The sequence below is a fragment of the Silurus aristotelis genome, assembly GCF_946808225.1.
Source record: "Silurus aristotelis genome assembly, chromosome: 28".
Taxonomy (NCBI): Eukaryota; Metazoa; Chordata; class Actinopteri; order Siluriformes; family Siluridae; genus Silurus; species Silurus aristotelis.
The window spans coordinates 6,025,631-6,051,999 of record NC_139601.1 but is presented as its reverse complement, the minus strand read 5'-3'; the positions used below and the strand labels follow the sequence as shown (position 1 = coordinate 6,051,999).

Sequence of the window (26,369 nt, the reverse complement as noted above, 5' to 3'; positions counted from 1 at the left end):
GTGGAGGTGGACATTTTAAAGGCAGACTAACAGGTCTTTGAGGGTCAGAATTTTAGCTGATAGACAGGTGTTCAAATACTTATTTGCAGCTGTATCATACAAATAAATAGTTTAAAAATCATATATTGTGATTTCTGGATTTGTTTTTTTTTTAGATTATGTCTCTCACAGTGGACATGCACCTACGATGACAATTTCAGACCCCTCCATGATTTCTAAGTGGGAGAACTTGCAAAATAGCAGCGTGTTCGAATACTTGTTTTCCTCACTGTGTATATATATATATATATATATATATATATATATATATATATATATATATATATATATATATATATATATATATATATATATATATATATAATGTTATATTGACCGCTAAATAACACTATTTTTCACAAACCCAAGTTTAATTTACGATAGATGCTCTCTCCACGAAGGCTGAGGCAAAACTGGGAAGATCCTTTACCTCGACCCACGTGGGTCGGGGTAAAAAAAAAAAAAAAGGTCGATAAGCGGGCATTTGGTCGTTCAGCGGGCGAAAAACAGTTAGCTAAGCGAAAAGGTCGATGTCCGGGCCGGTCGATAAGCGGGGTACCACTGTGTGTGTCTGTCTGTCTGTCTATCTATCTAATCAAACGTTAAGGTTAGTCAGATGATTTTTAAAGAATAATTTACATTTTTGAATAGAGGTCTATTATTAGCAATAGTATGGCTGCTAATTCAAGTTAATCATTTTATATGGCTAATTGATTAAGAAAACCTTTTTGTAATTGTGTTGCACAGTTGAGAACTGTTGTACCAAAGGAGCAAACAAAGGAGCATGGCATTCTTTAGGTTAGTTTAGTATCTGAACATCAGCAGTTGTTTTTGTTTACAGGTTCAAAATGGCCAGAAAAAGAGAACTTTTATTAGTGACCCATCAATCTATTGTTGTCCTTAGAAAAAAAAGACTAATCAATGCGAGAAAAATTAATGAGAGGCCCTGATGCACAACTGTGCACGAAGACAAATATCTGAGACTGTGTTTAGGACAAAAATGTCTCACAGGTCCTCAACTGGCACCTGCACTAAATAGTACCCGTCAAACACCAGTGTTTGCATCAACAGTGAAGTGGAGACTTCAGGATGCTGGACTTCATGGCAGAATTGCCACGAAAAAGCCGTATGTCAGACCAGTCAATAAAAACAAAAGGCTGAGATAGGCAAAAGAGCACATAGTTTCAACACATGAAGGTTCTCAGATCACACAATAAACATTTGTAAAACACAGAACAAACATGCCAAACAGTGCTTAATACCTTCAGTCAAGCATGGTGGAGGCAGCGTGATGCTCTGGGGGTTTTTTGGAGGTGGTAAAATAGGAGATTTGTACAGAGTCGAAGGGAGGAAGGAACGCTATCACAAGATATAAATAATACACCCACACACACACACAATGTATTTTCTTTGAGATCAGTGTTTTTCTTAGTTTAATTATAAATTATCTATAAATTAAACAAAATATTTTTCGGTTATTACTTGAATATTAGACACTTGTCCTGTTTAAAATATATTAGGCAATATATTACTTGTAAGGATGTTAAATAAGTTGTTCACAACATAGTTTTTAAAGTGCATTTTTCTAATAATCCTGTTAATAAAGCTTTATTAATTGCCTCAGGATATCATATTTGGAAGTAAAAAGACCCACTAACTTTGAATCATTTTTTACCATTTGAATATTAATGAATGGAAACAGTCGTTTTCTGTGTAAAGATTATACAGATCCCATCACACACGAAAAAAACAACAACCTGAAACTTGCTGCAGCACACTGATGCAGATTTGTTGAACAAATCCAAACAGCTTATCAGATGAAACATCTCAGTCCAAAAGACGCTTTTGATTGTGTGGTCAGAGCGAAACTGTCGTATAAAGTTTATATAGTGTTTAAAATGCGAATGTTGTTTAAAGAGCAGTATATTCTTAGTGGTTTATTTTTGTATGTTGCAGTATGGGTGGTGGGGAGCTTTTCAGTCGAATTCAGGACCGAGGGGACCAGGCGTTTACAGAGAGAGGTAATGCATTGTTCATATTATTGTTTTTTACTCTCTTAATAAATCTGCATATACTGATAGTCATAAAATATGGTAACTGATGTTTAATTATTTTCAGAGGCTTCAGATATCATGAAGAGTATTGGAGAAGCCATCCTGTTTCTACACTCTATCAATATAGCACACAGAGATGTCAAGGTAGGAGTTTTAATTCCTTTAACTAGCAGTTTAGCTGATTTATTTATTTATCTTTTGTCAGTTTGGTTGGAGATCAGCGTTTGTTTCTCCCCTTGATTTTTCAGCCGGAAAATCTTTTGTATACCTCAAAACGACCCAACGCCGTCCTCAAACTTACAGACTTTGGGTTTGCCAAAGAGACGACCACACTCAATTCTTTGGCTACTCCATGCTATACTCCCTATTACGTCGGTAAGGGTCATTGTCTTCAAGAACCCATGTTAAACTACAGTGCGTGTCTTCCCCCACCCTCCCAACCATCAACCACCTCCACCCATTCCACCCCCACCCCTGCTTTTCATTTTAGTTCATGTGTGGTGCTTGTATCTTCTCATTTATAAATGTAACTGTTGTATTTTCATGTTGTAGCCCCTGAAGTTCTTGGTCCAGAAAAATATGACAAATCCTGTGATATGTGGTCTTTGGGTGTCATCATGTACATTCTGTAAGTGAACCTGCCCCATTCCCTTGTCTATAAAACTTGCTGTGGTTTTTAGTTGAATTTTGTTTGTGAATCCTTGAATTCACAGTGGAGCCCCTTGTGTCCATTTTAACGTGGTTGCTTTTTAAATTTCACAGGCTCTGTGGGTACCCACCTTTCTATTCCAATCACGGCCTAGCCATATCACCTGGGATGAAGAAAAGGATCCGCATGGGACAGTACGAGTTTCCTAATCCCGAATGGTCCGAAGTCTCAGAAGAAGGTGTGCTTTCTCATGTTATTCTCAAATGTTTGCTGGTAAAAGTCATGATGTTATCTGCTTTGGATTCTCCTATGCTTTTAATTCATCCAAATTATTGTTTTTAAATTAAGCTAAACAACTCATCAAGAGGTTGCTAAAGACAGAGCCTTCAATGAGGATGACCATATCAGAGTTCATGTATCATCCCTGGATCAATGTAAGGACACTGTCCAAGTTTTGCAAATTTGTGTTGTGTAGTGGTTGAACTAAATTAATGAAGCTGTGTGAATATGTACCTGTGATCATGTAGCAATCAATGGAAGTGCCACAGACGCCTTTGCACACCAGTCGTGTACTGAAAGAGGAGAAAGATGTCTGGGAGGAAGTCAAGGTGAATCTTTGCTATTTAAAAAAAAAAAATACAAGTATAGTACAGGACAGGTGCTTGGTATATATAAGAATTTACGATAAATTTTGGTGATCTTGTATGTTTCTAATGGTATCTCACTGATTTTTACATTTTAATTCACCCCAGGAGGAAATGACGAGTGCCTTGGCCACCATGAGAGTGGACTACGAGCAGATCAAAATCAAGACCATTGAGGACTCCTCCAATCCACTGCTTATGAAGAGGAGAAAAAAAGCCAATAGTACTACCGTGGCTGCTGAAAATCAGACCCCCAACAGCTGAGGGCAGTGTTAGTCTCACATGCATCCATACATGTTTAGGTTCATAAAAGGTTTTAATAAGAAAGCAATAATTAATTTTTAAAATGGCAGCGTTTGAGGGAATGGAAATTAAAACCGATCTTATCTCTTTTACTGATATTTTTTTTTTTCTTTTCTTTTTCAGTTTTCTAAAGAATTATTTTTATTACTCAGTCTTTGTATCTGTTTAACCACTCTGTGTCATGAAAAGGCATTCAGACATTTGTAAAGCCAAAAAGTTATGTATTCCCAAACAAGTCTGTAGTTGCTCGATCATATTACAGTTAGTGTTTCCTCACTTTGTTATATTGGTGAAGAGATGACTAACCAGAAGGATTGTTTAGCTTTTTTCTGTTCTGTGATCCCCCCCCCCCCCCTCGAATCAAAGCCATTGGTACATTTATCACACACACATTTTGTCACTGATATTTAATTTCTTATTCATTTGTTCTGCATGTGTGAACACGGTTTCACTCGATTTTCATGGGTTCTTTAGTTTGCATGTGCGTTTCTCAGGTACCTGTGATAAAACTACCGGAGGAACTCCTGCCTTATGCAAGCTTTCTCACAGAGCGTCCACCCCCACCACCAACCACCATCCCCACCTCACTCCCCTTTCTCAGAAACACCCCTGCACTTGTATGCATTTAAAAGGCTAATCTGAAAGAAAGGGCAACTATATTACTGACGTGCACACCGAGCGAACGTGCTCTTGAAATGACTTGTCGAATGTAGATTAACTCTCTTGCTGACTGTAAAGCTCTTGGAACACCTGTTTCACACTGCCTTTTGAGGTCCAGTCATTCAAAGGGTTCGGATTTTTTTTTTTAGAGCTTCGTTTTTAGTGGCCTGTGTTGCTGAGGTCATTCTGCTGGTTTGACAGTGGGACGTATTTTGGCTCCTGACTAAACAGATTCTGTTTTCAGAAGGAGACGCCTCTTCGACACATTTTCTACATCGTTTTAACCAGTTCACACGCTTTTATGCTTGAAGCAGCCTGTTTGGATGTTCTGTAGTTTGCCTCATTAGTGCTCTACATGATATCCACCGTTTTATTTTATATGCTTTGGTCAGTGTTTCTTTAAAATGATCTATGATTATACTGTACGTTTTACACTGTTGTTGGCCCTCATCAGTTAAATGCACACGCCTTTTAGAAATTGATCAGTATGATAAGGTAACGTCTTGTGAATGGACACTGATGGTTGCAAAGCTTTGTTCTTTCCAGTGTCTATGCATTTTCGTTTATTTTTCCATGCTAAGCCATGTAAGAATAGACTTGCTATGTGAAACCATTTGTATAATAATCAGAGAACCATATCATTTGATTTTGTCGTCAAGTGTTATCCCGTTATTTTTGTAAAAAAAAATTTCATTTGCCCTTTTGTGGAGGGGTCAGTTTTCAAACCACACTCAGTGCAGCATCTCAAATACTATGGTGGTAGAAAGAATCTTTATATGTACATCCCAGCAAACTGGCATTGCTGTTTGTTTGTGGGGTTTTTTTTTTGTTTTTTTTATAGCACTGATGGGCAGGATGGTGATTTCATCCCTTTTTTGTTCTTTTTCTTTCTTTTTCATTTTTTATTTAAATTTTATGTGTAAAAAATATGGATACAGGTTAATCTATTGAAAGTATTCGAGTGGAAGCAATGGACCTCTAACTAATTCAAAGGATTTCTGTACCCATGTTTCCCCCCAGTGTGGAAGTGAAAAGAAGTATGTTTTTGAATCTTGTTGCTATTCAGTTGTAAGCCATTCTCATCCTTTGTTCATTTCTTTAGCACATTTTTTTGGGGTAAAAACCTGACGAACATGATGTAGAGATTTATGAGTCCCAGGCTAACTTTTTTGCAGCACAGAACCAAAAATTTATTTTCAGTGTTCAGCTGCTGTAGTCTTGGTCTGCTTCAACTTTGGATTAAAACACATGAAAACAAACCTTTCTTTGTCATGTTTTAAGTCTTGCTGGTTTTTTTTTTTTTTTTTCATAATTTTTTATTATATATACAGTGAGGAAAATAAGTATTTGAACACCCTGCTATTTTGCAAGTTCTCCCACTTAGAAATCATGGAGGGGTCTGAAATTGTCATCGTAGGTGCATGTCCACTGTGAGAGACATAATCAAAAAAAAAAATCCAGAAATCACAATGTATGATTTTTTTTTACTATTTATTTGTATGATACAGCTGCAAATAAGTATTTAAACACCTGAGAAAGTCAATGTTAATATTTGGTACAGTAGCCTTTGTTTGCAATTACAGAGGTCAAACGTTTCCTGTAGTTTTTCACCAGGTTTGCACACACTGCAGGAGGGATTTTGGCCCACTCCTCTACACAGATCTTCTCTAGATCAGTCAGGTTTCTGGCCAGTCCCTGAGAAACACGGAGTTTGAGCTCCCTCCAAAGATTCTCTATTGGGTTTAGGTCTGGAGACTGGCTAGGCCACGCCAGAACCTTGATATGCTTCTTACAGAGCCACTCCTTGGTTATCCTGGCTGTGTGCTTCGGGTCATTGTCATGTTGGAAGACCCAGCCTCGACCCATCTTCAATGCTCTAACTGAGGGCAGGAGGTTGTGCCCCAAAATCTCGCAATACATGGCCCTGGTCATCCTCTCCTTAATACAGTGCAGTCGCCCTGTCCCATGTGCAGAAAAACACCCCCAAAGCATGATGCTACCACCCCCATGCTTCACAGTAGGGATGGTGTTCTTGGGATGGTACTCATCATTCTTCTTCCTCCAAACATGTTTAGTAAAATTATGACCCAAAAGTTCTATTTTGGTCTCATCTGACCACATGACTTTCTCCCATGACTCCTCTGGATCATCCAAATGGTCATTGGCAAACTAAAGACGTGCCTGGACATGTGCTGGGGAACCTTCCGTGCCATGCATGATTTCAAACCATGACGTCTTAGTGTATTACCAACAGTAACCTTGGAAACGGTGGTCCCAGCTCTTTTCAGGTCATTGACCAGCTCCTCCCTTGTAGTTCTGGGCTGATTTCTTACCTTCCTTAGGATCATTGAGACCCCACGAGGTGAGATCTTGCATGGAGCCCCAGTCCGAGGGCGATTGACAGTCATGTTTAGCTTCTTCCATTTTCTAATGATTGCTCCAACAGTGGACCTTTTTTCACCAAGCTGCTTGGCAATTTCCCCGTAGCCCTGTCCAACCTTGTGGAGGTGTACAATTTTGTCTCTAGTGTCTTTGGACAGCTCTTTGGTCTTGGCCATGTTAGTAATTGGATTCTTACTGATTGTATGGAGTGGACAGGTGTCTTTATGCAGCTAACGACCTCAAACAGGTGCATCTAATTTAGGATAATAAATGTAGTGGAGGTGGACATTTTAAAGGCAGACTAACAGGTCTTTGAGGGTCAGAATTTTAGCTGATAGACAGGTGTTCAAATACTTATTTGCAGCTGTATCATACAAATAAATAGTTTAAAAATCATATATTGTGATTTCTGGATATTTTTTTTTTTTAGATTATGTCTCTCACAGTGGACATGCACTAAGTGACTAAGTGGGAGAACTGGGAAGTATTTGAACTGGGGTGTTCAAATAATTATTTTCCTCACTGTATATATGTGCCAGTGAATAACACTAATTTTTGCATGTGTGTTTAGTTTTGTTTTTTTTCTCTCTCAAATATAGGCGTTATTGAGAATGTTGAATCACAGTGGAAATGCAAGCCTAATGTGAGACATTGTACTCGTACCTGCTGTCGGCGGTTGTCGGGTAATGACGAGGGCAACCTGAGGTAGCTGTAGTTTACACGTAAGATGATGGTGAGGTTTTCGGAGTTTGGCATTTCTGCAACTCATACTGAAATATTGGCAGTGTGTCAAGGTGCGTCATGGTTTTGTTCTGAAGTAGGGGAAGTAAATACATCTGAAGACATGCCTGATTGAATGTTCAGGAAAAAATCGTGTAACAATGACCACTCATTTCCTGTGACTTATGTCAGGTATAATATAAGCGTTTCCTCCTAAAAAAAAAAAAAAAAAAAAAAGAAACAAAGGATTCAGAGTTAGCCACAAGTGATTACGTGACCTTTGTATGATTTTGTGCCATCAAAACTGCATACATGTGCATTAATATTGCATTATGTATCTAAATGACGTAGAGCATGCACTTAGCGAGGTCACTCTAGATAGGAATCGAACTTCGGCATGCTCGTTGTAATTGGCATCCGTTTGAAAAGCACATTGTTTAATGTAGGAGGCAACGTAGAAAAATTGAGCCTCAGAGCTCTTTAGTCAGTAAGGAATAGCCTGCACTGCAGTATTGCCTTTTCCTTTGAAAAGATGAAATAAAGGAAGAGTATATCTCACTGAACGTTCCTAATGCAGTCATGTAAATGATGCAAAAAAAAAAAACAACTTTATGACATCATCTGTGCTAAAGCCACATCGACTTGTCAACCAAGGCAGCTCTTTCCTGTGAGGAGTTCAACAGCACCATCTAATCGGCTGGCCACAAGTTTGCACTTTAGATGCCATTTTGTGTCTAAAAAAGAAAAAGTGTGAGGTTTCCTTTGAGGGATTCCCGTACTGACACTTGACTTTCTTTTGACTATTTAAAGTGCTTGTGATGGTAAGCTCATTAGCTGCAGTGACTTACTGTACATGCTGCCAAGTGTTAACACGCTGTGCAAAATTTCCACTGCCTGAAAGTGCTTGTAGTGCACATGCATCTAATATTGTACATGAAAATTTTTAATTTGCATTGTGATGCAAATCGAAGAGAAAATAGGCTGTGAGTTGCTGATCTAAAATAAGGAAATTAAATGACAGTCATAGTTATAGATTTTTCCCTGCACTGCAGAATAGAATCTGATGTACAACAGAATAGTTGTCATCAGAAGGGTTGTTGACTGCCAAAGTTAAAACCGTGTCAATTTGTATTGCCATCTTTCAGTTTGATGGCTTGACTGGAAACAAGCAACCACTGCAAATGGTTTCTTTCCATAACAGGACAAAAGTACTTTCATTGTTGGTAAACACAACCAGGTACTCGTACGTCAGTACTAACCAGTGGGTTTCAAAGGAAATGAGGATCGAAAACTTGTGAAATGGAAACTTGCAGCTATATTGATATCCTAGATCACTAATCTGACCTAAACCTCCACTCATATTGTTTGTGTGTGTGGCAGAAGTCTGACTGCCAGGAATTTGCACAGTGTATTGAAAACAGAATGTGTTTTAATGTGACTGGTGATCCAGTGCAATATGAAAGTTCACTGCATGCTAAAAGTGTACGTAAACCGTACCGTTTAAGAGGTTCTGTAATAAGTGCTGTAATAGCTTACAAGTAGACACTGCACTGCAACGGTCCTTTTTAAGCATGGTTATGTTTTGGAAAAGAGTTTTCCATGTCAACGCTTTGCAACAATCAAAGGAGTCATTTTAAATAGAAACCGGTAAGAGAAGTGCCGTTTCTTGCTGTTATAAAGGACAACGAAACCCGTTTGTTTACTGGATGTTGCACAGAACAAAACAAATGAATGAATGTGTTTTCTGCCAATAATGAATAGGAATATATATATATATATATATATATTTATGTATATATTATATAGGTGTAATAACTCATTGTTTTTTGGCAACCCATTGTTTGGTTGTTGCACAGATGTCTCATTGTTATATTCCTGATATATTCCAAGTAGTGCTTCTTCATTCGATGTCCATATACTCAGAAAGACTACAATCTGAAATTCTAAGAACTCTGTGTGCAGTTTTCGGCTCGACAACGTATCGTTTTCCATGAAAACGCTGTTTTTCGGTTTCAGTGTGAATCGCAACCACGGTACAGTAAAATGGCCCAAAGTAACACCTACACAAGGTAAAGTGTTTCTATTTGCGTTGTCTTCAGAAATTCAAAATAATGAAGGAAATTGGTGTGCATGGAAAAAACAAACAGTTTGAACATCGGGGCCAGTAATGATAGATACTGATACACACTGGTGTGTAGGGAAATGGTACACCAGGTGCAATATTAATGTTTAATGTTTGTTATTTTTTCACTGGTGAGTGGTTTTAAGTGACTGGTTGTGCGTGTAGCCAAAACGAGGTGGATTTAGATATAAGGTAGAATAAATAGGTCAGTTTTGGCTGCAGTTGCAGTACCTGATGTTGCCTGATGCACAATTGTTCAAGCTTCTCCACATTGCACTGCATGACCAATTGTCGTCTTTTCTTTTTCATAGCTTGGAATTGAATCAGTACAGTGAAGCATTGGCATGGGCCTGTTGGAAGATTTTACAGATTGGAATAATTTTGATTCTAAGATTGAATCTCCAGTTGTCCATGCTCAAGATTTATGATCAAACTCTTGATGTCACCCAAATGAGGATGGGTTCCCCTTTTGAGTCTGGTTCCTCTCAAGGTTTCTTCCTCATTACATCTAAGGGAGTTTTTCCTTGACACAGTCGCCATGGCTTGCTCATCAGGGATAAATGCACACCATTCACCTTAACTGTTGATTTCTGTAAAGCTGCTTTGAGACAATGTCTGTTGTAAAAAGCGCTATAGAAATAAACTTGACTTGACTTGTCTTGTCTGGCCAACCCTGACCAAGTACTTAGTTCCCTGTCGATTCAAATGGTAAAGGGGCTTCTTTACTTATCATTTAGGAAGCTTGCTCAAAGGCCCAAGAGTGGCAGCTTGGCAATACTAGGGCTTAAACCCCTAACCTTCCGAACAGTAAACCAGAGCCTCAACCACTGACCACTTCCACCCCAAATGCTTTCCTTTAACATAATGCTACTAGCAACATGGTAAAGAATAGTGCTTGGTTCTTAAAAACTTAAGATTGGACGTTCCAACGATGATCAACTCTCAAAATGGGATGTTCAGCGGCTTTCCCTGTTTTCCCACTGTAATGAATTTCCTCTTACCACTCTTCCATAATGTCCAACCTATAACATATGATGATGTAATAATTAGGTGTGTGGAAAGATCTATTTGTGGTATAAATACACTTGCATGCCGCTCTGCATCTACCTTCTCTTTTTATATGTGCCATAGAGGAAATGGGCAACGTGCTGATGCAAAACCTGGTAGCGCCTTTAGCTTCCGTTCTCTCAAGGGCTTGAGAAAGAAGCAATCCATCACAATTCACACGTCTCATGACTGTTTCGAGGCCGTTGGAAGATTAGTGTAGCCTCGAGGAGCGTTCACAAGTGTTTTGCTGTTGTATAACACTTCTTTTTGTGCTTAGAGCTTTCGATTTCCACTGCTTCAGCGCACCATTATTCAACATCTCTGAGCTTTACTCAGCACGGCCACAACTGAAACCCTTTTTTCTTTTTCTCGGGGCCTGCTGACTCAACCGCGAGTTGCATGGCAGTTCATGTTTTGCTTTCTCATACCGTGTGCGAGGTGAAGCATGCTGTGTGAATTTACTGTAAAGAGGTGACAATGTCGTTGCTGGAAACCTATTTAGGTCACTCCTGAGGTTAGAGTCGATTTTTCACATACTCCAATTATAACACACGTTATTAGTGTATGTTATAGACACGCGCCCAGAATCCACGGTAAAAGATGCATTTTATCATTCCGACACCACCTGATTTCTAAAATGAATAGCTAGTTAAAGTTTGTCTTCTTTTTTGAATCCAGAGTTAAAAAAAAAAAAAAAAGGCTGAAGTATAAACATAGTGCACAATAAGACAATATGGACTTTTTCTGCATTTATTTATTATTATTATTATTAAACCATTTAAATATAAAACAACAAAAAACAACTTCATGATTATCACAATACCAGCATTTCATACAACATAGAAAACAATAAATTAGAAGCTCAGAATTAGCATTTACAATGGTAATAAATATGAAATGTTACTTCATTGCGAAAAGCAACTACATTACAGAAAAGCTGTGGTCAATATGACTTAAACACTTTGAGCTTACTTCTTCAAGGAAGAGACGCATGTCGAAAATTTATAGGGCTGTACAAAAAACAGCCATGTCTAAAAGACAGCTGACTTTAGTGTGGTGTAGTACAGCAGACACAGGCAGTAGTCATTAATAAATAAATAAATGTGCATTTTTATATCTTCAGTCTAAATACGTTTGTCTTGTTTCCACACTTTTGAAAGAGGAGTCCCATCAGCTTATCAGGTGGATCTTCCATCCTTTCAGTGTTTTTGCCTCTGTGATGCCATGTAATCTTCAATGTAGTTGAACAGAATGTCCAGCTCTCCCATGGCTTTGTAAAGGCCTTTTCCTCCCATCTAAACACACACACACACACACACACACACACACACACACACATGCATTAAGCAATCACATCCTTTTGACACATAATAAATATATATATATATATATATATATATATATATATATATATATATATATATATATATATATAGCATCATCATGTTGTGCAATCTGTCACTTAGTATAAATACTTACTTGATTATATGAATTTTTGACACTGGAGATTTCAAAAGGCTTCCGGCATGTGAAGTACTTGTTCTGTAACACAAGAATAATAACAAATGGTCATTTTTATTATATTTTATTTGTTTTTCTGTTATACATATATATCAAAATAATAATTTACTTTTGGTTTCTAATAGCTTATTAATCATTTTGCAAGGACCGGCTTTTGACTTTGAGTCAGAAGATAACATTTAATACCTTAAAATGTGGACTGAATTCTTATTGACTAAGAATTGATATTCATTATGAACTATAGGATAAAGTGCTATTACACCAAAGTATAATAGCTCATGAAAGCTATAATACCAAAGTTTAATAGCTTTATTATGAATGTTGATCCATTTTTTTTTTTAGCAATTTAGATTTTTTTTTTCTTTTCAGTGATGAATTATAAAGCACACAATACTATCCAAGTTTTCATGTTGTAGAAATGTTTTTTTGTTTGTGGTATTTACTTTCCGGGTTTAAATTCTATAGATTTATATCTATAAAGTTTGAGACAGGTTTATTATATCTATAGAATTTAAGATCAGAACTTATACCTGCAGGTTTAAGACTCTACTGATGACTTTGGAAAGTTTAATTATACATTTTATAATAAATAACATTTTATTTTAACGAGCGTCACTGACAACAGATTGAGAGCCTCATTATGAATAACCTAAAAGTTCTCACAGCGCATGCGCGCATCCGGTACCACAACCCAATCACAGCTCGTGGACGAGCAATAACAACGTACACGGCGATTGAAGAAATGTTTGAATATCATTAAGTTTAGTTTATTTACTTATTTTGGGCGGTATACAATTCTGGTTTTGGATTTTTCGCCCATTCTGACAATGCTAGTAAGTAAATAGTTTGCTATTTCGACATTATTGCGGTCTGCTGACAAAGCAATTGGACTCGGCTCTCGAGGAACCGTGCCAATGACTAACTTGTCCATCACTCGACCCACTGATTCATATATCGCGGTGGGTTTTTTTTTTTTGTTTGTGTTTTTTTTTTTTTTTTTTTTTACACATTGTGAAACATAGGTATTTTGTAACACATCTGACGAGTGCGGAAGACGCGCGCGCACACCAAAGCTTGCAAGAGTTATGAGCGCGCCCGGCTATACGTGCGCCCCCGTGCCCGCTTGCGCGCGCGCATGTGTATCAGTCCGTGGCAAAATAGCCAGCAAACGTAAACAACTCGAGATACTCACACATTTGATCAGCTCCCTCTTGAGCTCTTGGAATAAGTTTCCGATCCGGTCGATTGGCGTTTGAAAATGTTTTTTGCTCATGTGGCCGCTGATGGCTCTGGGCAACACGGTCTCCAGGTAGAAATGTAGGATGTCGTTCATGACACTACATCCGTACGGGCTCTGCAAGTGAAAACCCAGCACTCATTAGTTAAATCAGCTGTTCAGCTGGTAGGCGAAACAGCAGCAGAATTTGCATGCACTTGGTGCGAGTTTCGAAATGATGTGGTGTAGTATTTTAATGCAGGATATAATCACTTTAATGATCATTCTTAGTAATATTCGGCTGGTTTTTGCTACTCACTTTAAAATGGTCAAGAACTGTCCTGTTGAATAGTGAGATATCCAGATCATCCATGGATTCCTAAAAAGACAAAGGAGACACTCATTTACAGATTTCTATTCTAGCAATATTTGGAAGTCACATGATGTTTTGTGAAACATTTCAGACTCACTAAGCTCTCACTGATAAACTCTAATATACACTATGTAAGGTAAGGTTCTTCTAAGGTACCCCCCCCCCCCCCTAATCTTATTGAAAATTAATAATAATAATAATAATAATAATAATAATAATAATAATAATAATCATTAAGTTTTTAATTATGACCCTGTAAAGCAGCACGTCTCTTGTTTTTGTCCCTAGGTAAAACCATTAAAAGAGCAAATCGTCTGAAAGCTACTCACATAGTAGTCCTGGATCACAGCGTATGACGACCGAAGTGCTTTCAGTCTGACTGGAAATCCTTCAACAAACGAGCAGCAACTGTCTCTGCAGATGATCTTGCTGCACTGAGCAGTCTTGAGCAGCAGAGCCGTCAGCAAAGAAAGCAGGAGGAACCTAAGCAGGAGCATTCTCGAAGATCTCATCACACCAGAGTTAACCCTTTCGTAAGCCTGCAGCTGAATCCTCGGGGGGAGGAGAAGTGCAGAAAAAAGCTCAGAGGTGCCTTTTTATAGTCCCCCTCTCTGAAAATTCCTTCTCATTTGGAGGTGTGAGCATTTACTGGAAAATTTATTACTTATCCTTTTTTTTTTAGCTTGTCATCATTTATTGATACATTTTTAGTGTTGCATCATGGAAATAGTTTCATTAATGGATTCACCCCAGTTTTCAAGATGTCATGTAATTTCTGTCTAAATCTGTTTTTAGATTTTTTTTGTAAGCATTATTACATTATATCTAAATATATAAGAATACTATTTATATATAACAAGATTATTATTATTAGCCCATAAGGCCTAATAAATAGATTATATAGAAGCTTATTAATATTAAGAACAAATGAATAATTTTATGAAGTGCACTCCACTCTTGCTTATCCAGGTGATGATCCTGTGTGACAGGTGCAAACATTGTGGAGGATTTTAAATCACAATCATAATAAAGCAGTAATTTAGAATAATTCTCACTCATTTTAACACAATATCTACATTAATTCATCCAACATGTGGGATAAACTTGAACATATACAACCTATATAACATCTTTATTTCTATAAAGCTGGTTTGGGGTTATGTCCATTGTTAAAAGTGCTATTTAAAGGAAATCGAATTGAATTTTATAACTGACCACACCATTACTTTTATAGCATCAGGTTATCGATTACAGCACTTGAATTAGGATAGAAACTAGGGTGTGTTTCATGTGTGTTCATCGAATATTATATTCCTGTTACGCAGGGATACGTGGTGCGTGAGGTCTATTATTAGATCTTAAATAATTATTGAGCTTGAGTATTTCTAGGTCTGCATTTTTATGACTTTTGTTTATTTCACACATCTGCCCAATTCGATTGATTCTGTTAAATGAGCACAGTTTACAGAAAAGAGGTTTTGGGTGGGGACAGTGAAGATAAACAGAATGAGTGTGAATGACTTGCAGTTCCATGATCTTAATGATAAATCAGGCGCTGCATAGTTTAACTCCGAAATCTAGCGAATGCCTGTTTAGGTGATGTGGTGAACCCAACCCATGATGCAAACGCTTCTTCCCGCTGTTTAAAAAGTGCTGAGGTGTGCAGTCGTCTTTACCTTGAAAGCTTTGGTTTTGATTACTGTAAGCTGTAAGAGAGCGCTCACGTGTGTAGGAGAATTTCGCATTTGTGTTCTGGCTGTCTGGTTTGTCTTTTTGGAAAAGATGCTTTATTTATTACCCCTCACTAGAATAGATTTTGAAGGCTAGAATCAGTAACCAGCCCAAGCACCTCTAAGGAACCATTTCTTAGAATTGGAGGGTTGAGTTTTCTTTAGTTTTGCTCTAAGGTGGTTTAGGTGGCTTTCCCAATCCACTTTTATTTATTTGAGCCCTTTTCACAGGAGTGTGCCACTTGGTGAGGGGAAAAATGTACATGCTCATAATGCTTTGTTACCGCATCTTTGTAGACCACACAGGACAATCTAGGATGTTAATCCAGGTCCTATCCACTTATAATTCTGGAGTAAAACTGGAAAATGAAACTAGATGTTTCTAGATGATTTAGGGATATACCACACTATGCCTGGATAACTGGGATAATAGGGTAACATTTGCCTCTCTTTTTTATTTCCCTCAAACTTTTAGTGTTCTGGGCAGGGTTGTGTTGTTTCCAGAATAACGAAGACACCTTTGATGGGACACCACATCATCACTCGTTCACATCTAAGGGCAACAGTGAGTATTATTGGCAGGTGAGAGGAAGCTAAACAGCCTGGAGGAAACCAACATTGGAGCTTTGCAGTGGAGCTTTGCAATGATCGATCTGATAATGCAACGTTTGAAATTCACATTTGGTTCTTGTGCTTTAAACGTACACCTTTCTCACTCTCTTGAATAGAGGATTTTAAAGGAAGCGGCATCGGAGGTTTCATCAGTCATCCCTTCATTCCCATTAATGATCAGTTCCACCTCAGATATTTAGTTCGGATCAGATTTTATCTCCGAATTGCGATCATCACATAGCTCTCAAAACCTTTTACAAGAATCTAATCATCCAGTACTTTACCTGGAGTAAATATGAGTCAGACTTCTGAGACTTGCTGCAAGGTGGTTGCGATATGAAAACGAGTTTGCTCAATGCAATAGGTGGTATAAGGGGCAGCAGGATGGTGACAGAGATATTCCCGCTTGACATCTAGACAACTCTGTTCTGACGAACATTGTGACATTTCTGATTTATTCTTTTTCTTCTTCAATGTGTGACCATCTATTAATAGGGACTACATCAGGATTATTAAGTCCCAACATTGATAAGGATCTTATGAAGTTTCAAACCATAATCAGAATTGTGTATATTGCATCAGCAGAATCATGTCCTTCGATGTCATCTTTTTTTTTTTTTCCTTTTGCATGGCGAAATTTGCAAGAGCAAAACTGGATTTTCTTATATGTCAAATAACATTGCTAACAAATATATGCTAGCCATTTAATTGCACATCACAATAAAAAATAAATAAATAATAAAAAAAAAGTTCTCCATCTCTCTCTGTCTACCTAAAACAGGTCACAGTAGCTGGTAGTTTTGGAGAAATCGATTTCAGAGAACTTTAATGGTAAGCATAAAATCTATAACTTGAATAAACTTACAGTAACCTGTCGAATTAGCGCTGATTTTATTGCTCTGTAATCGCCTGTCTCTCAGATTTCTTTTTACACTTTCATTTTATTTTACCCACCGCAGGTTTTGCATAAAATGATTGATTATTACTGGCTCAAGTCCCAAATTTCCTGTCGAGGGGAGTCTAGTTTCTGTTAGGCAACAGAGTTTCGGCCAAAATGACCAATTTAGATTAGATGTACCAAAACCTTTTCCTTCCAGCTGCTGATCAACTCAGCATCCTGTGTTTAGCGTGGTAATTTTGGAAAATCTCGCCCTTTTTGTCAGCTTTGTTTCTTAGATATTTTAGAGTAGCCAGCGAGTGATTGCCTGAATTTCCTGAATTAGCTTTTTTATGTCGCAATCCCAAATATCAGGTTATTTACAAAAAAAAAAGTTCAACTTGAAGTCAGAATAAAAAATTTTGTAACTTTAAGAAAAGATCTGATAGGAAAGTCTAAAAAGTTAAACACAGATAATCGGTCGAGCACAAGTCGATACTGACATAAGAAACTGAGTACAATATGCCATAGTGATATACTGAGTTATAGTAAGTTATTGATAAATACCAATTCAAAATAATGTGGAAACTGTCCATAGTTGGTACAATATTATTTAATAATAATAATGGTTCAGGCTTTGGGTTACTCCCAAGATGCCACATGTTGGGCCCTTGAGCAAGTCCCTTAAACCTTTGTGATATCATGGCTGACCAAGTGCTCTGGCCCCTGCTTCTTAACAAGTTATGTATTTGTGTGTCTCCCTCTCCATTACAGCTTATATGGTGATAAAATTTTTTAAACATAAACAACTCCCCATGTCTTGATTTTACTTTCAGATGTTACTTAAAAGAAATAATCTTCTCAAACAGTAAGAGATACCACACCATTCTCTGTGGTGTCTTTTAGTTTCACTAGACTTTTTCTTATTTCTACTGCTTCTTAGTAGACACGCGTTGGGTGTCAAAGCCACCACCGCCAGTGACGCAGATGAGAGCGCTCGCTAACGGATGTGTTAGCGAACATACAAAAACCGGTGCTAAAAGCACATGACTCGGACAGAAAAGAAAGAAAGAAACAAAAAGGGAAAAAGATAACATCCGTTTTGCAGCATGCATGTATGTTTCTGTGATGTTTTTGCATGAATCTTGGTTTCCTGTCTGTGGAAGATAATGCACCGCGCTTCGCTAGCATGATTGGCGTCATGACGCGGTACACCTCATCCTTGCGTGTGCAGGGAGTCATGGGTTGAAGCCTGCAGTGCCTAATAAAAACTTGCCCCACCTCTGTCTGTGGGATTGACACCAGGCAAACCCAAGTCTTTTTGGTTTCAAATAAAAAAATCCCCTGCCACCATTGAACCCAAGGATCATTCAATGTGGTTTTGATAGAGGTTTTTGCTTGTTGAACACTGTGAAACCTTTAACCGGACTCGCTTTATCCTCTAACTCGGTGGTCCCCAACCTTTTTAGCGCCATGGACCGGATTAATCTTCTTCTTCTTTCGGCTGCTTCCATTAGAGGTCGCCACAGCGGATCATCCGTCTCCATACCCCCCTGTCCTCTACATCTGCCTCTTTCACACCAACTACCTGCATGTCTTCCTTCACCACATCCATAAACCGCCTCCTTGGTCTTCCTCTTTTCCTCCTTCCTGGTGGCTCCATCCCCAGCATTCTTCTACCGATGTACCCCATGTCCCTCCTCTGCACATGTCCAAACCATCTCAATCTCGCCTCCCTCACCTTGTCTCCAAAGCATCCTGCATGCGCTGTCCCTTTAATAAACTCATTTCTAATCCTGTCCATCGTCGTCACTCCCAAAGATTAATGTCAGACAATATTTTCACGGACCGGCCTTTAAGGTGTGGCGGATAAATACAACAAAATAAAATGATACGACCATAAAAACTGGTATTTTCTAAATATAATAATAATCGTGAATCCACTGTGTTGTTTTTGTTCACTTTGCTAGCTTGGGGGTTTGAATTTAGCAGTAATGTATTATGTGTTAGCGGTTGGAGCAGCACCTTTAAGAAGTTAGCGGATGGAGGTAAGATGTGATCGAGGGAAGCATCGTCACTTGCATCAAGAGTGAGTCATAGACAGATGTGGCAGAGAGAATCCAGGAGTTTTCCAAAATAAAACATCATTTAGAATCAGATAATAAATAAAACGGAAATAATGTAAATTATGTATTCTTTCTGTGCGGCCCAGTACCAATTGCCCAGGACCACTGCTCTAACTGATATGTTGCTTGTTTCATGACATATTCTGTGAAGTAGTAGCTAAGAGGTTAAAGATGTTGGACTTTTGATTGGCAGGTCACGATTTCAAGTCCCAGCAACACCAAGTTGCCACTGTTGGGGATTTGTAATAAATGTAAATGTAAAACAGGGAAGTTGGGATCTCAGAACCTCGTATGTAGCAAGCCTGGAGATGGACACTTGGGTTTAATGCACTTTAATGCACTTAAATAAAGTGACCCCACGTCAAATTTCCATTTCCTAAATGCAAATTCACTTTGCGAAACACAGTTGATCGCGTGAATCATAAAATCCATTGCAAGGCCAGCAAAGTTGCGTTTTTTTCTTTTTTTCCCCTTGCTGCTTTTATCACTTGTGATTATTTTGTGCATACTTCATCGGAATAGCTGTCTAAAAGTGTGAAATGTGAAAGAATGACTTTTGAGGTATTTTTAAATGCCTTTTTTGACTCACTTTGGCAGTTAATCAGGGCTACTTTCACTTTAGCAATTCTATTGAAACAAGCGTTTTTTTTTTTTTTTTTTTTGTTAAAGTAAAAAAAAATCAAAATAAAAAAGAGTGTGATTGAACATCAGAATAAAATGAAGTGTGTGATCAATTAATCAATTAACTGTAATATATGAAGGATATTGTGATCATTAGACCTTAAACAAGTCCTGAGCAATAAAAAAAAATATTTTTATATTTGTCCTGCTCAGTTTTACCTGAGAAGCTTTCACCTTAAGAAAAGAAAAGGATGCAGAAAAACTTTCACCTTATAAGAAGACCATTTAGTTTCAATCCGAGTGAAGCGACATACTGTGTATGTGACAAATAAAATTTGATTTGATTTGATTTGCTCAGAATACAAGAGAGGAAATATAGGTCTGGGTAGATGAGTTGACAACTGTTACAATTGTTATTGTATTTTGTGATATGATAGATGTAAAAGACGTTAGAGCAAGGGGGCACCAGCAGGGCACCAGGTAGCCCTGCTCCTGGATTAAAATCTTTCCCTATGTTCCAGAATGACAATGACTCTGTGCACACCACACGCTCCATTAAGATATGGTTTACATAGGGCGGAGTAGAAGATCCTGAGTGGCCTGCTATACCTCTGACCTCATCCCTAATGGGATGAATTGAAACGATGATTGCAATCCAGGCTTCCTCACCCTACATCAGTCCCTGGCTTTACTAACACCCTTGTTCCGGAATGAGAATTTTATAATGGACAATGAATGAATTTTAGGGTCAGGTGTCCAGAAACGTTTGTCCATATAGTCTCTGTACATGCTTGCCTTTTGGGTAAAGGATTTCTAATGGGGATAAATTGCAAAGGATGTACCGTATAGCCAAAAGTATGTGGATAACTGATCAGCACACCTCTATATGCCGAATCAAATATTGTAATAGATAATTTAATATGAATATTGAATATATTCCACTAGATTTTAAAGCATTTTTGCGGTCATTTGTGAACATTTGGCCATAACATTATTAGAGCGCTTCAGCAGCAATGTCCTTGAGAAGGCATGACACACATTTGGGGTTCCTATTCCTCAGGGTTCTGTGCAAGTTCTATTGTATTGGCTAATCTTGTCTTCGTGGAGTTTGCTTTGTGCTTAATAGCTAGAGGTAGAGAAAATCGCAATGCACTGAACAGAAAATCAGTTTGGAATTGTTCGCTTTATTCGTCAAGTAAGTAGGTTTGATTCAATACAAACAGATGTTTAAAGGCATGTTGCCTCTAACAGGATACGATCAGGAGAGGTCTGGTTTTTATGCAATTAATGAACTGATCATGAGTTACCTCTGAAAAGAACATTTTGTTCTTTCACTTCCTGACATGGGTTTGAAAAGGAAGAAGAAAAAAAAATCCATTTCACTTAGAGTTTTCACACCTTCATAAAAATAGGACAAGTGCAATTTATTAGTGCATACCCAAGGCAAAGATGCGCCATTTAAAAAAAAAAAAAAAGCTGGTTTCCTGATCATGCCATGAGAGAATTCAAATAACCTGATCAGCTACTCACCTTGATTTGACTATTCATGCAGTTATTCATGCAGCCAATCATGTGGCAGAAGTGCAGATACAAGACCCAACAAACAACATTATTGTACTGGTCTGTGTATTTTAGAAACTGCTGAGTTCTGGAAATTTCAGAATGGTGCGAATGTTGTGGAAAAAGGTAATCTTTAGACTTAGAACAGTGCAAAAGAAAACAAACAAACAAAAACATCATAAGCGCCAGTTCTGTAGGCGGAACTGGGCGTAGGCTCACCAAAACATTGGTAGAAGACTGGAAAAAGTATTGAAGTTTTTTTTCTTCAATGTTCTGAATGAGCTGAACCTGTTTTTGATTGACAGAAGTAGAAACTTAGTAACTGTTCTGTCACAAGGTTCACCATGACTGTATAGAGTGGTTATCGGAGTTGCCATATCCATTCGACTCCAAACAGTCTGGCTCAACAAAGCGTTTGCGCAGGCAGAACTGCCGTTTAACGGATTTTTCGCTTTTTACACAATTCTGATGAAACCCTAGGGTTGTACGTGAAAATCCCTGACGGTTTTTAAAATACGCAGCTCATCTGGCACAATCAAGCATAACACAAGCGTTCACAGTTCCCCAATGTAATGTTTGAGGTGTACACTTAAACACAATATTTAAAAAGATGAACTGGTGTTTCCAGCTTTAAATAACCCTTTTAAGTGTGTTCCAATACAAGTAACCCTTTGTGACCCTTTGTGAAGTCTATTGCCACCTTTAACCACCAGAGGCCAGTAAAGTCTAATAGAGTTTATGTCCAAGTTGTTTCTTCTGGCTGTGTCTTTTTCTTTCTCCTACTCTATTGCTCTTGAAGGAGGATCTCCAGATTTAAACTATTTATATTTACTGTAGTAAGCTAACACATGCACTAGGAAACAGGATACACAAGGATTCAGTATGATAAACATTTATTTACTTTCAAGTTACAATCAAGTTTAAACATGATTCAAACAAATCTGACCTTACAGGTCTACATTCCTGCAAAACTCTTTCAAGTCACATGTGCAGATAAACCACAGGCATTACTATAGTCAAAAATATTGCTGTCAAATAAACAGCATAAAGCAACTATTAAATATTTAACATGTACGCTATGAACACATAGCTTATACATTCTCAGTAATCGTCGTACTGTACTGTCGGTAGCAAAAAACGCTACCCAGTTAATCTGATCTAATAAACATACGAAAAGGAAAACCCCCAAATTCTATAAATATTATAATAACAAGAAAAGATTAAATTATGAATTTCAATGACGCTTCTGTGAATCAGCACTGCTGAATGAAGCGGTTGCCATGGGGAACCTATTTTGATTCATCATCATGATGGTGGTGCTTGTGGTCTTTGTTGTGGAAGCTCTCGAGCCACTCCAGCAGAGAGTCCAGCTCACCAATGGCCTTTACCGACGCAGCCCCGACTTCCAGCTGTGTAAAAAAAAACATGAGACTAGTGAGGAAACATCACCTGTACTTTCTGTTTAACTATCATTTATTTTCTTGTAACAATTTCCATAGAACACTTAAGGAAACTTACAAACATTATGTGTATAATCAGTGTCAATTATGGTGTATAAAAAAAAAATAAAAAAATCCAAAAATAGACTACTGTTCTAGTATTCTGAGATTCAGAGGAACTGATTTGAATTTGCTAAAGGTATTTACCTTGTCATAGGTTCCCTGGATGGCATCAAATTTCAAGTTGGCTTTCTGGCTGCACTGGCAGAGCATCTGAGCTTGCTATTAGAAAGTAAGGAAATTGTTGTTAGCAAGCGATGATAAAAGGACAAAAGTAAATCAGCTGTAACACATCTGAAATATCTGATCATCTGTAACGCTACAAGGCATTGGACCATTGGCTATTCCTTACAAAAATGCTAAAAGCACATATAGGAATACTTTTGTTGGTTGTTTCTATAGAAACGATTACGAATAAACGTATTTAACGTATTTGAATTGGTGCGAAACTTAAAGTTACATTAATACTGAGCTGGTCTAAAGTTGTCGAATTACTGAGTAATGACTCTACATACACATTCGCGCAAGTCCTTAATCATGCTGAGAAACGAGTTGGCCAGAACGCTGGTGGTTCTCTGATGGAGGGACTGGCTGCTTGTGTAGCCGCTGAAGACCTTCTCGATGTAGAAGCTTAGGAGTTGCTTTAGAAAGCAGCAGCTCTCTGTCGCCTGGAAAAGAGACCGAGTTGGTTTGTCAGCTTTGTGCCGTCATTCAGATAAGATATAATGACCATTACATAACAGTTAAAAAAAAATGTACAAGGCAGTAAGATGAATAATCTGTCTCACCTGTAAGCTTTTCATCATGTCCCCCCTCAGCAACCGTACACCCTTGTGGTTGTCTTGTGTGACCTGCGATCGTATCAATCGATTAGTAATAGAAATGAATTACGATGCACATTTGGCTGCCAAAATGAGCTGAATGATAACTCATGATCGTGTTATGTTTAAAAAAAAAACAAACAAAAAAAACGTTTCAAGCCTAAGCTATACTCTCTGAAAAAAACATTGCACAGGTGTCTTGAAGGGACAAATCTCAATAAGTAAATGTAATAGTGCACTTCTATATTTTCTATGTAGTATAACACGTTTTGTGAGTATTCTGTGTTTTGTCTGTGTTACATAACAGACTAATGAATGTAAATAAGATGCAGCATGTTCAGACCTGCATTAATTACCCAAGCTGATGTGGGTTATGCAATATTTTTGCACTACTAACATGAATCTTGTGTAATGGTATGCCTCCAATGACTCACTGACCTAATTATTCTGGCGACGCGAACGTATTCTACCTGTCGATGCGTTCGCCTGCACATCTCTTTACATTTCACAGGCTGCATTAGTTGCACTCGGTCAAAAACGCCTCTTAGACAGTGAGATGGCTTACCATGTTGTCACGGATCTGCTGGAAGTGATGCCTGAGCTCGTGTGTGTGAACCGTCAGCATACAAGAACCCAGATTGAGTCTTCGTCCCATGGTTGAGCCGCAGAGGCCGGCCAGCAAGGCGCAAATAGCCAGGATGTACACCGTGGAAGTTTTCATTTTCAGATTTGATAGCCTAAAAACATATGGCAGGTATAGATTTTGCACTTGTGATGATTTTAAATAATGTCCTACCAGTATGACTAAAAATATGATCAAATATTATATTATTAAAAACATTATATTATAAAAGATATTGCTATTTCAGTGTAAATAGAATTTGCAATCTTGGTAATATATCACATATAAAATATAAATATATTAATACTAATAATGCATGCTTTATAATACAAATATAAAGCATGCATTATTAGTATATGGAGGAAAAAAATTATAATTTCATAGCCTATATTTTTCAAAAGTAAAAGAAGTATAGGATTTCTTCTCACCTTGAGGTGTGTGATGAGTGCTTCTTGTTGAGATAGCTGTGTCTGAGTGTGTCTCCATGCTCAAGATGCTGGGCCTTATATTATGATGTGAGGGGAATTTCATTAGGTGTTCACCTGCTTTAATTCACCTCTACTTACTGTAAGAGGAGGTGGATTGCTATCCCAGTCAGCCTACTGATGCGCAGTGTTGCACATTTTTGGAATATTTCTAATTGAATTTCATATTTGACAGGGTTTTTTTCTACCTGCAATTAGTGTTAATCATAGCTCAACCGGTATAGTAGACATAATTATATATTTAATACATTAATTGCGGTTTGTTTATTTAAAAATTTGTTGGGGGAAAAATAAAAAAAAAAACAGGTTTTAGATTTAGTGCTGCATGTCAAATGTAAAGTCACCGTTAAGTATGAGGAAAGAAATAAAATTCAAAGCACGCTTTCTAATTAGGGCTCAGGAATTTGGGATTTTTTTGCTTGTTAAAAGTCCTAATTGTATACTATTTATACATTATTGTTAAACATGGCTGCTTTTCTGGAAGGAAAGTTTTTGCATAGTTAATTGCTTACCAGGTTTTTTTTCTGTGCAATTTGAATATATATTTTGGTCAGATTTTATTTGGTGTTTTTGCAACCTTTTTTTTTTTTTTTTTTTAAATATATATAAGGGTCTTTGAATCTGTACTAATAACCCAATTTACATCTTACAGACCTGCAATTCAACTAGATCCCGTGACCATTTCCTAGATGAAAAACGAGACTTTGAATTATGTTCACCAAGCATAATTTTAATACAATTTAACATAAAACATTTTGCAGCTGCAAGTAAGGAAGTGCCCCCAATTTATTTTCACACGCGTGCACTTATTTGTTCTATATTCCCGCAGGTCAAATGGAAATGCTGAGCTTTTCTTCTTTCTTTCTTTAAACTGGTTGCCTCACCTATTTGTCAGTCTTTCTAATAGGCTTGTGCACGTCACTTCTGTTTCCTGCATATATTATTTCCTTTTACAAAACTCTCTTACATAACCGTCACAACACTAGTTCAAGTTGTAGGACATATTTTACATACCAGTTCCTTCAAATGCACGAGTCCAAGTTCTGTATATTCATTACTGGTAATATAAGTGCACTGCTGCCACAATTTCAATATTAAACACCATGCACTAGGAATTGAAATATGTCTACATGCAACATTTTCGGACACTCTCTGTTATGTAGTGTCCAGATTCCATTCACCTTGCAATTATTTTGCACCAGCGGATTTTCCTTTCTGGCATTACGTGACGTAAAGGCACTGTGACGTTAATGATCTTTCCTCATCAGACCTGTCTGTTTATTGCTCGTAATGAGGTGTGGTAAGCACTTGGCAGGAAGGCAACATCCTGTACTACAGATACAGAGAATTCCTAATAGATGTCATGTACTTTGGTTTGTTTGAATAAAGTGTAATGTATAGTATGGATGGACCACAGCATATTCTAATCTATAGGAACAAAATATAAAATCAAAGTCTAATCACAGATCAAGTGTAGTTATGGGTGAATTTGCAGCGTTAGTGATGATTGAGGTCTTTACCAAGGTCGAATTTGTGTCTGAGAAGCAAACCCGTGACCCAAATTCCATTTGCATGAATTCAGTTTGGCGCCTTTTTTCCCCTCCAAACAGACTTTATTTTGCATTTGTAATCATGTCTCGGTGCAAACAAACGCGCTTTTTTCAGGATTTTCTTATTTACAAAAAA

General features: G+C 37.7%; 3 protein-coding genes and 1 long non-coding RNA gene across 5 annotated transcripts in view; 1 reads left to right on the top strand and 3 right to left on the bottom strand.

Moving 5' to 3' along the window:
* The window catches only part of mapkapk2a (MAPK activated protein kinase 2a), a 37,596-nt gene extending 31,988 nt beyond the window's left edge, over positions 1 to 5,608 (top strand). The window contains exons 4-11 of the mRNA XM_083534690.1: positions 1,996 to 2,060; positions 2,158 to 2,237; positions 2,342 to 2,468; positions 2,646 to 2,721; positions 2,856 to 2,980; positions 3,091 to 3,176; positions 3,270 to 3,350; positions 3,495 to 5,608. Of these exons, the coding sequence (XP_083390816.1) occupies positions 1,996 to 2,060; positions 2,158 to 2,237; positions 2,342 to 2,468; positions 2,646 to 2,721; positions 2,856 to 2,980; positions 3,091 to 3,176; positions 3,270 to 3,350; positions 3,495 to 3,650 (796 nt within the window). The 3' untranslated portion in view covers positions 3,651 to 5,608. The remainder of the gene's footprint in view (positions 1 to 1,995; positions 2,061 to 2,157; positions 2,238 to 2,341; positions 2,469 to 2,645; positions 2,722 to 2,855; positions 2,981 to 3,090; positions 3,177 to 3,269; positions 3,351 to 3,494) is intronic.
* LOC310722062 overlaps positions 1 to 26,369 on the bottom strand; it is a 456,255-nt gene that overhangs the window by 379,361 nt on the left and 50,525 nt on the right. The gene's annotated exons all lie outside the window — the stretch shown is intronic.
* On the bottom strand, positions 11,355 to 16,802 carry il10 (interleukin 10). Of its 2 annotated transcripts, XM_083534316.1 has the most exons (6): positions 15,930 to 16,802; positions 14,060 to 14,311; positions 13,677 to 13,736; positions 13,334 to 13,495; positions 12,100 to 12,162; positions 11,355 to 11,915 (listed from the first exon to the last, which is right to left on the bottom strand). In XM_083534316.1, the coding sequence occupies exons 2-6, from the start codon at positions 14,240 to 14,242 to the stop codon at positions 11,820 to 11,822; spliced, it is 564 nt and encodes a 187-aa protein (XP_083390442.1). In that variant the 5' UTR covers positions 14,243 to 14,311; positions 15,930 to 16,802; the 3' UTR covers positions 11,355 to 11,819. The 2 variants fall into 2 exon arrangements, with proteins under 2 accessions (XP_083390442.1, XP_083390441.1); XM_083534315.1 differs by lacking the exon at positions 15,930 to 16,802 and having other exon boundaries at positions 14,060 to 14,557.
* il19l (interleukin 19 like) lies at positions 22,139 to 24,672 on the bottom strand. The gene is made up of 6 exons (XM_083534804.1): positions 24,627 to 24,672; positions 24,142 to 24,313; positions 23,544 to 23,606; positions 23,271 to 23,423; positions 22,903 to 22,977; positions 22,139 to 22,665 (listed from the first exon to the last, which is right to left on the bottom strand). The coding sequence occupies exons 2-6, from the start codon at positions 24,295 to 24,297 to the stop codon at positions 22,546 to 22,548; spliced, it is 567 nt and encodes a 188-aa protein (XP_083390930.1). The 5' UTR covers positions 24,298 to 24,313; positions 24,627 to 24,672; the 3' UTR covers positions 22,139 to 22,545.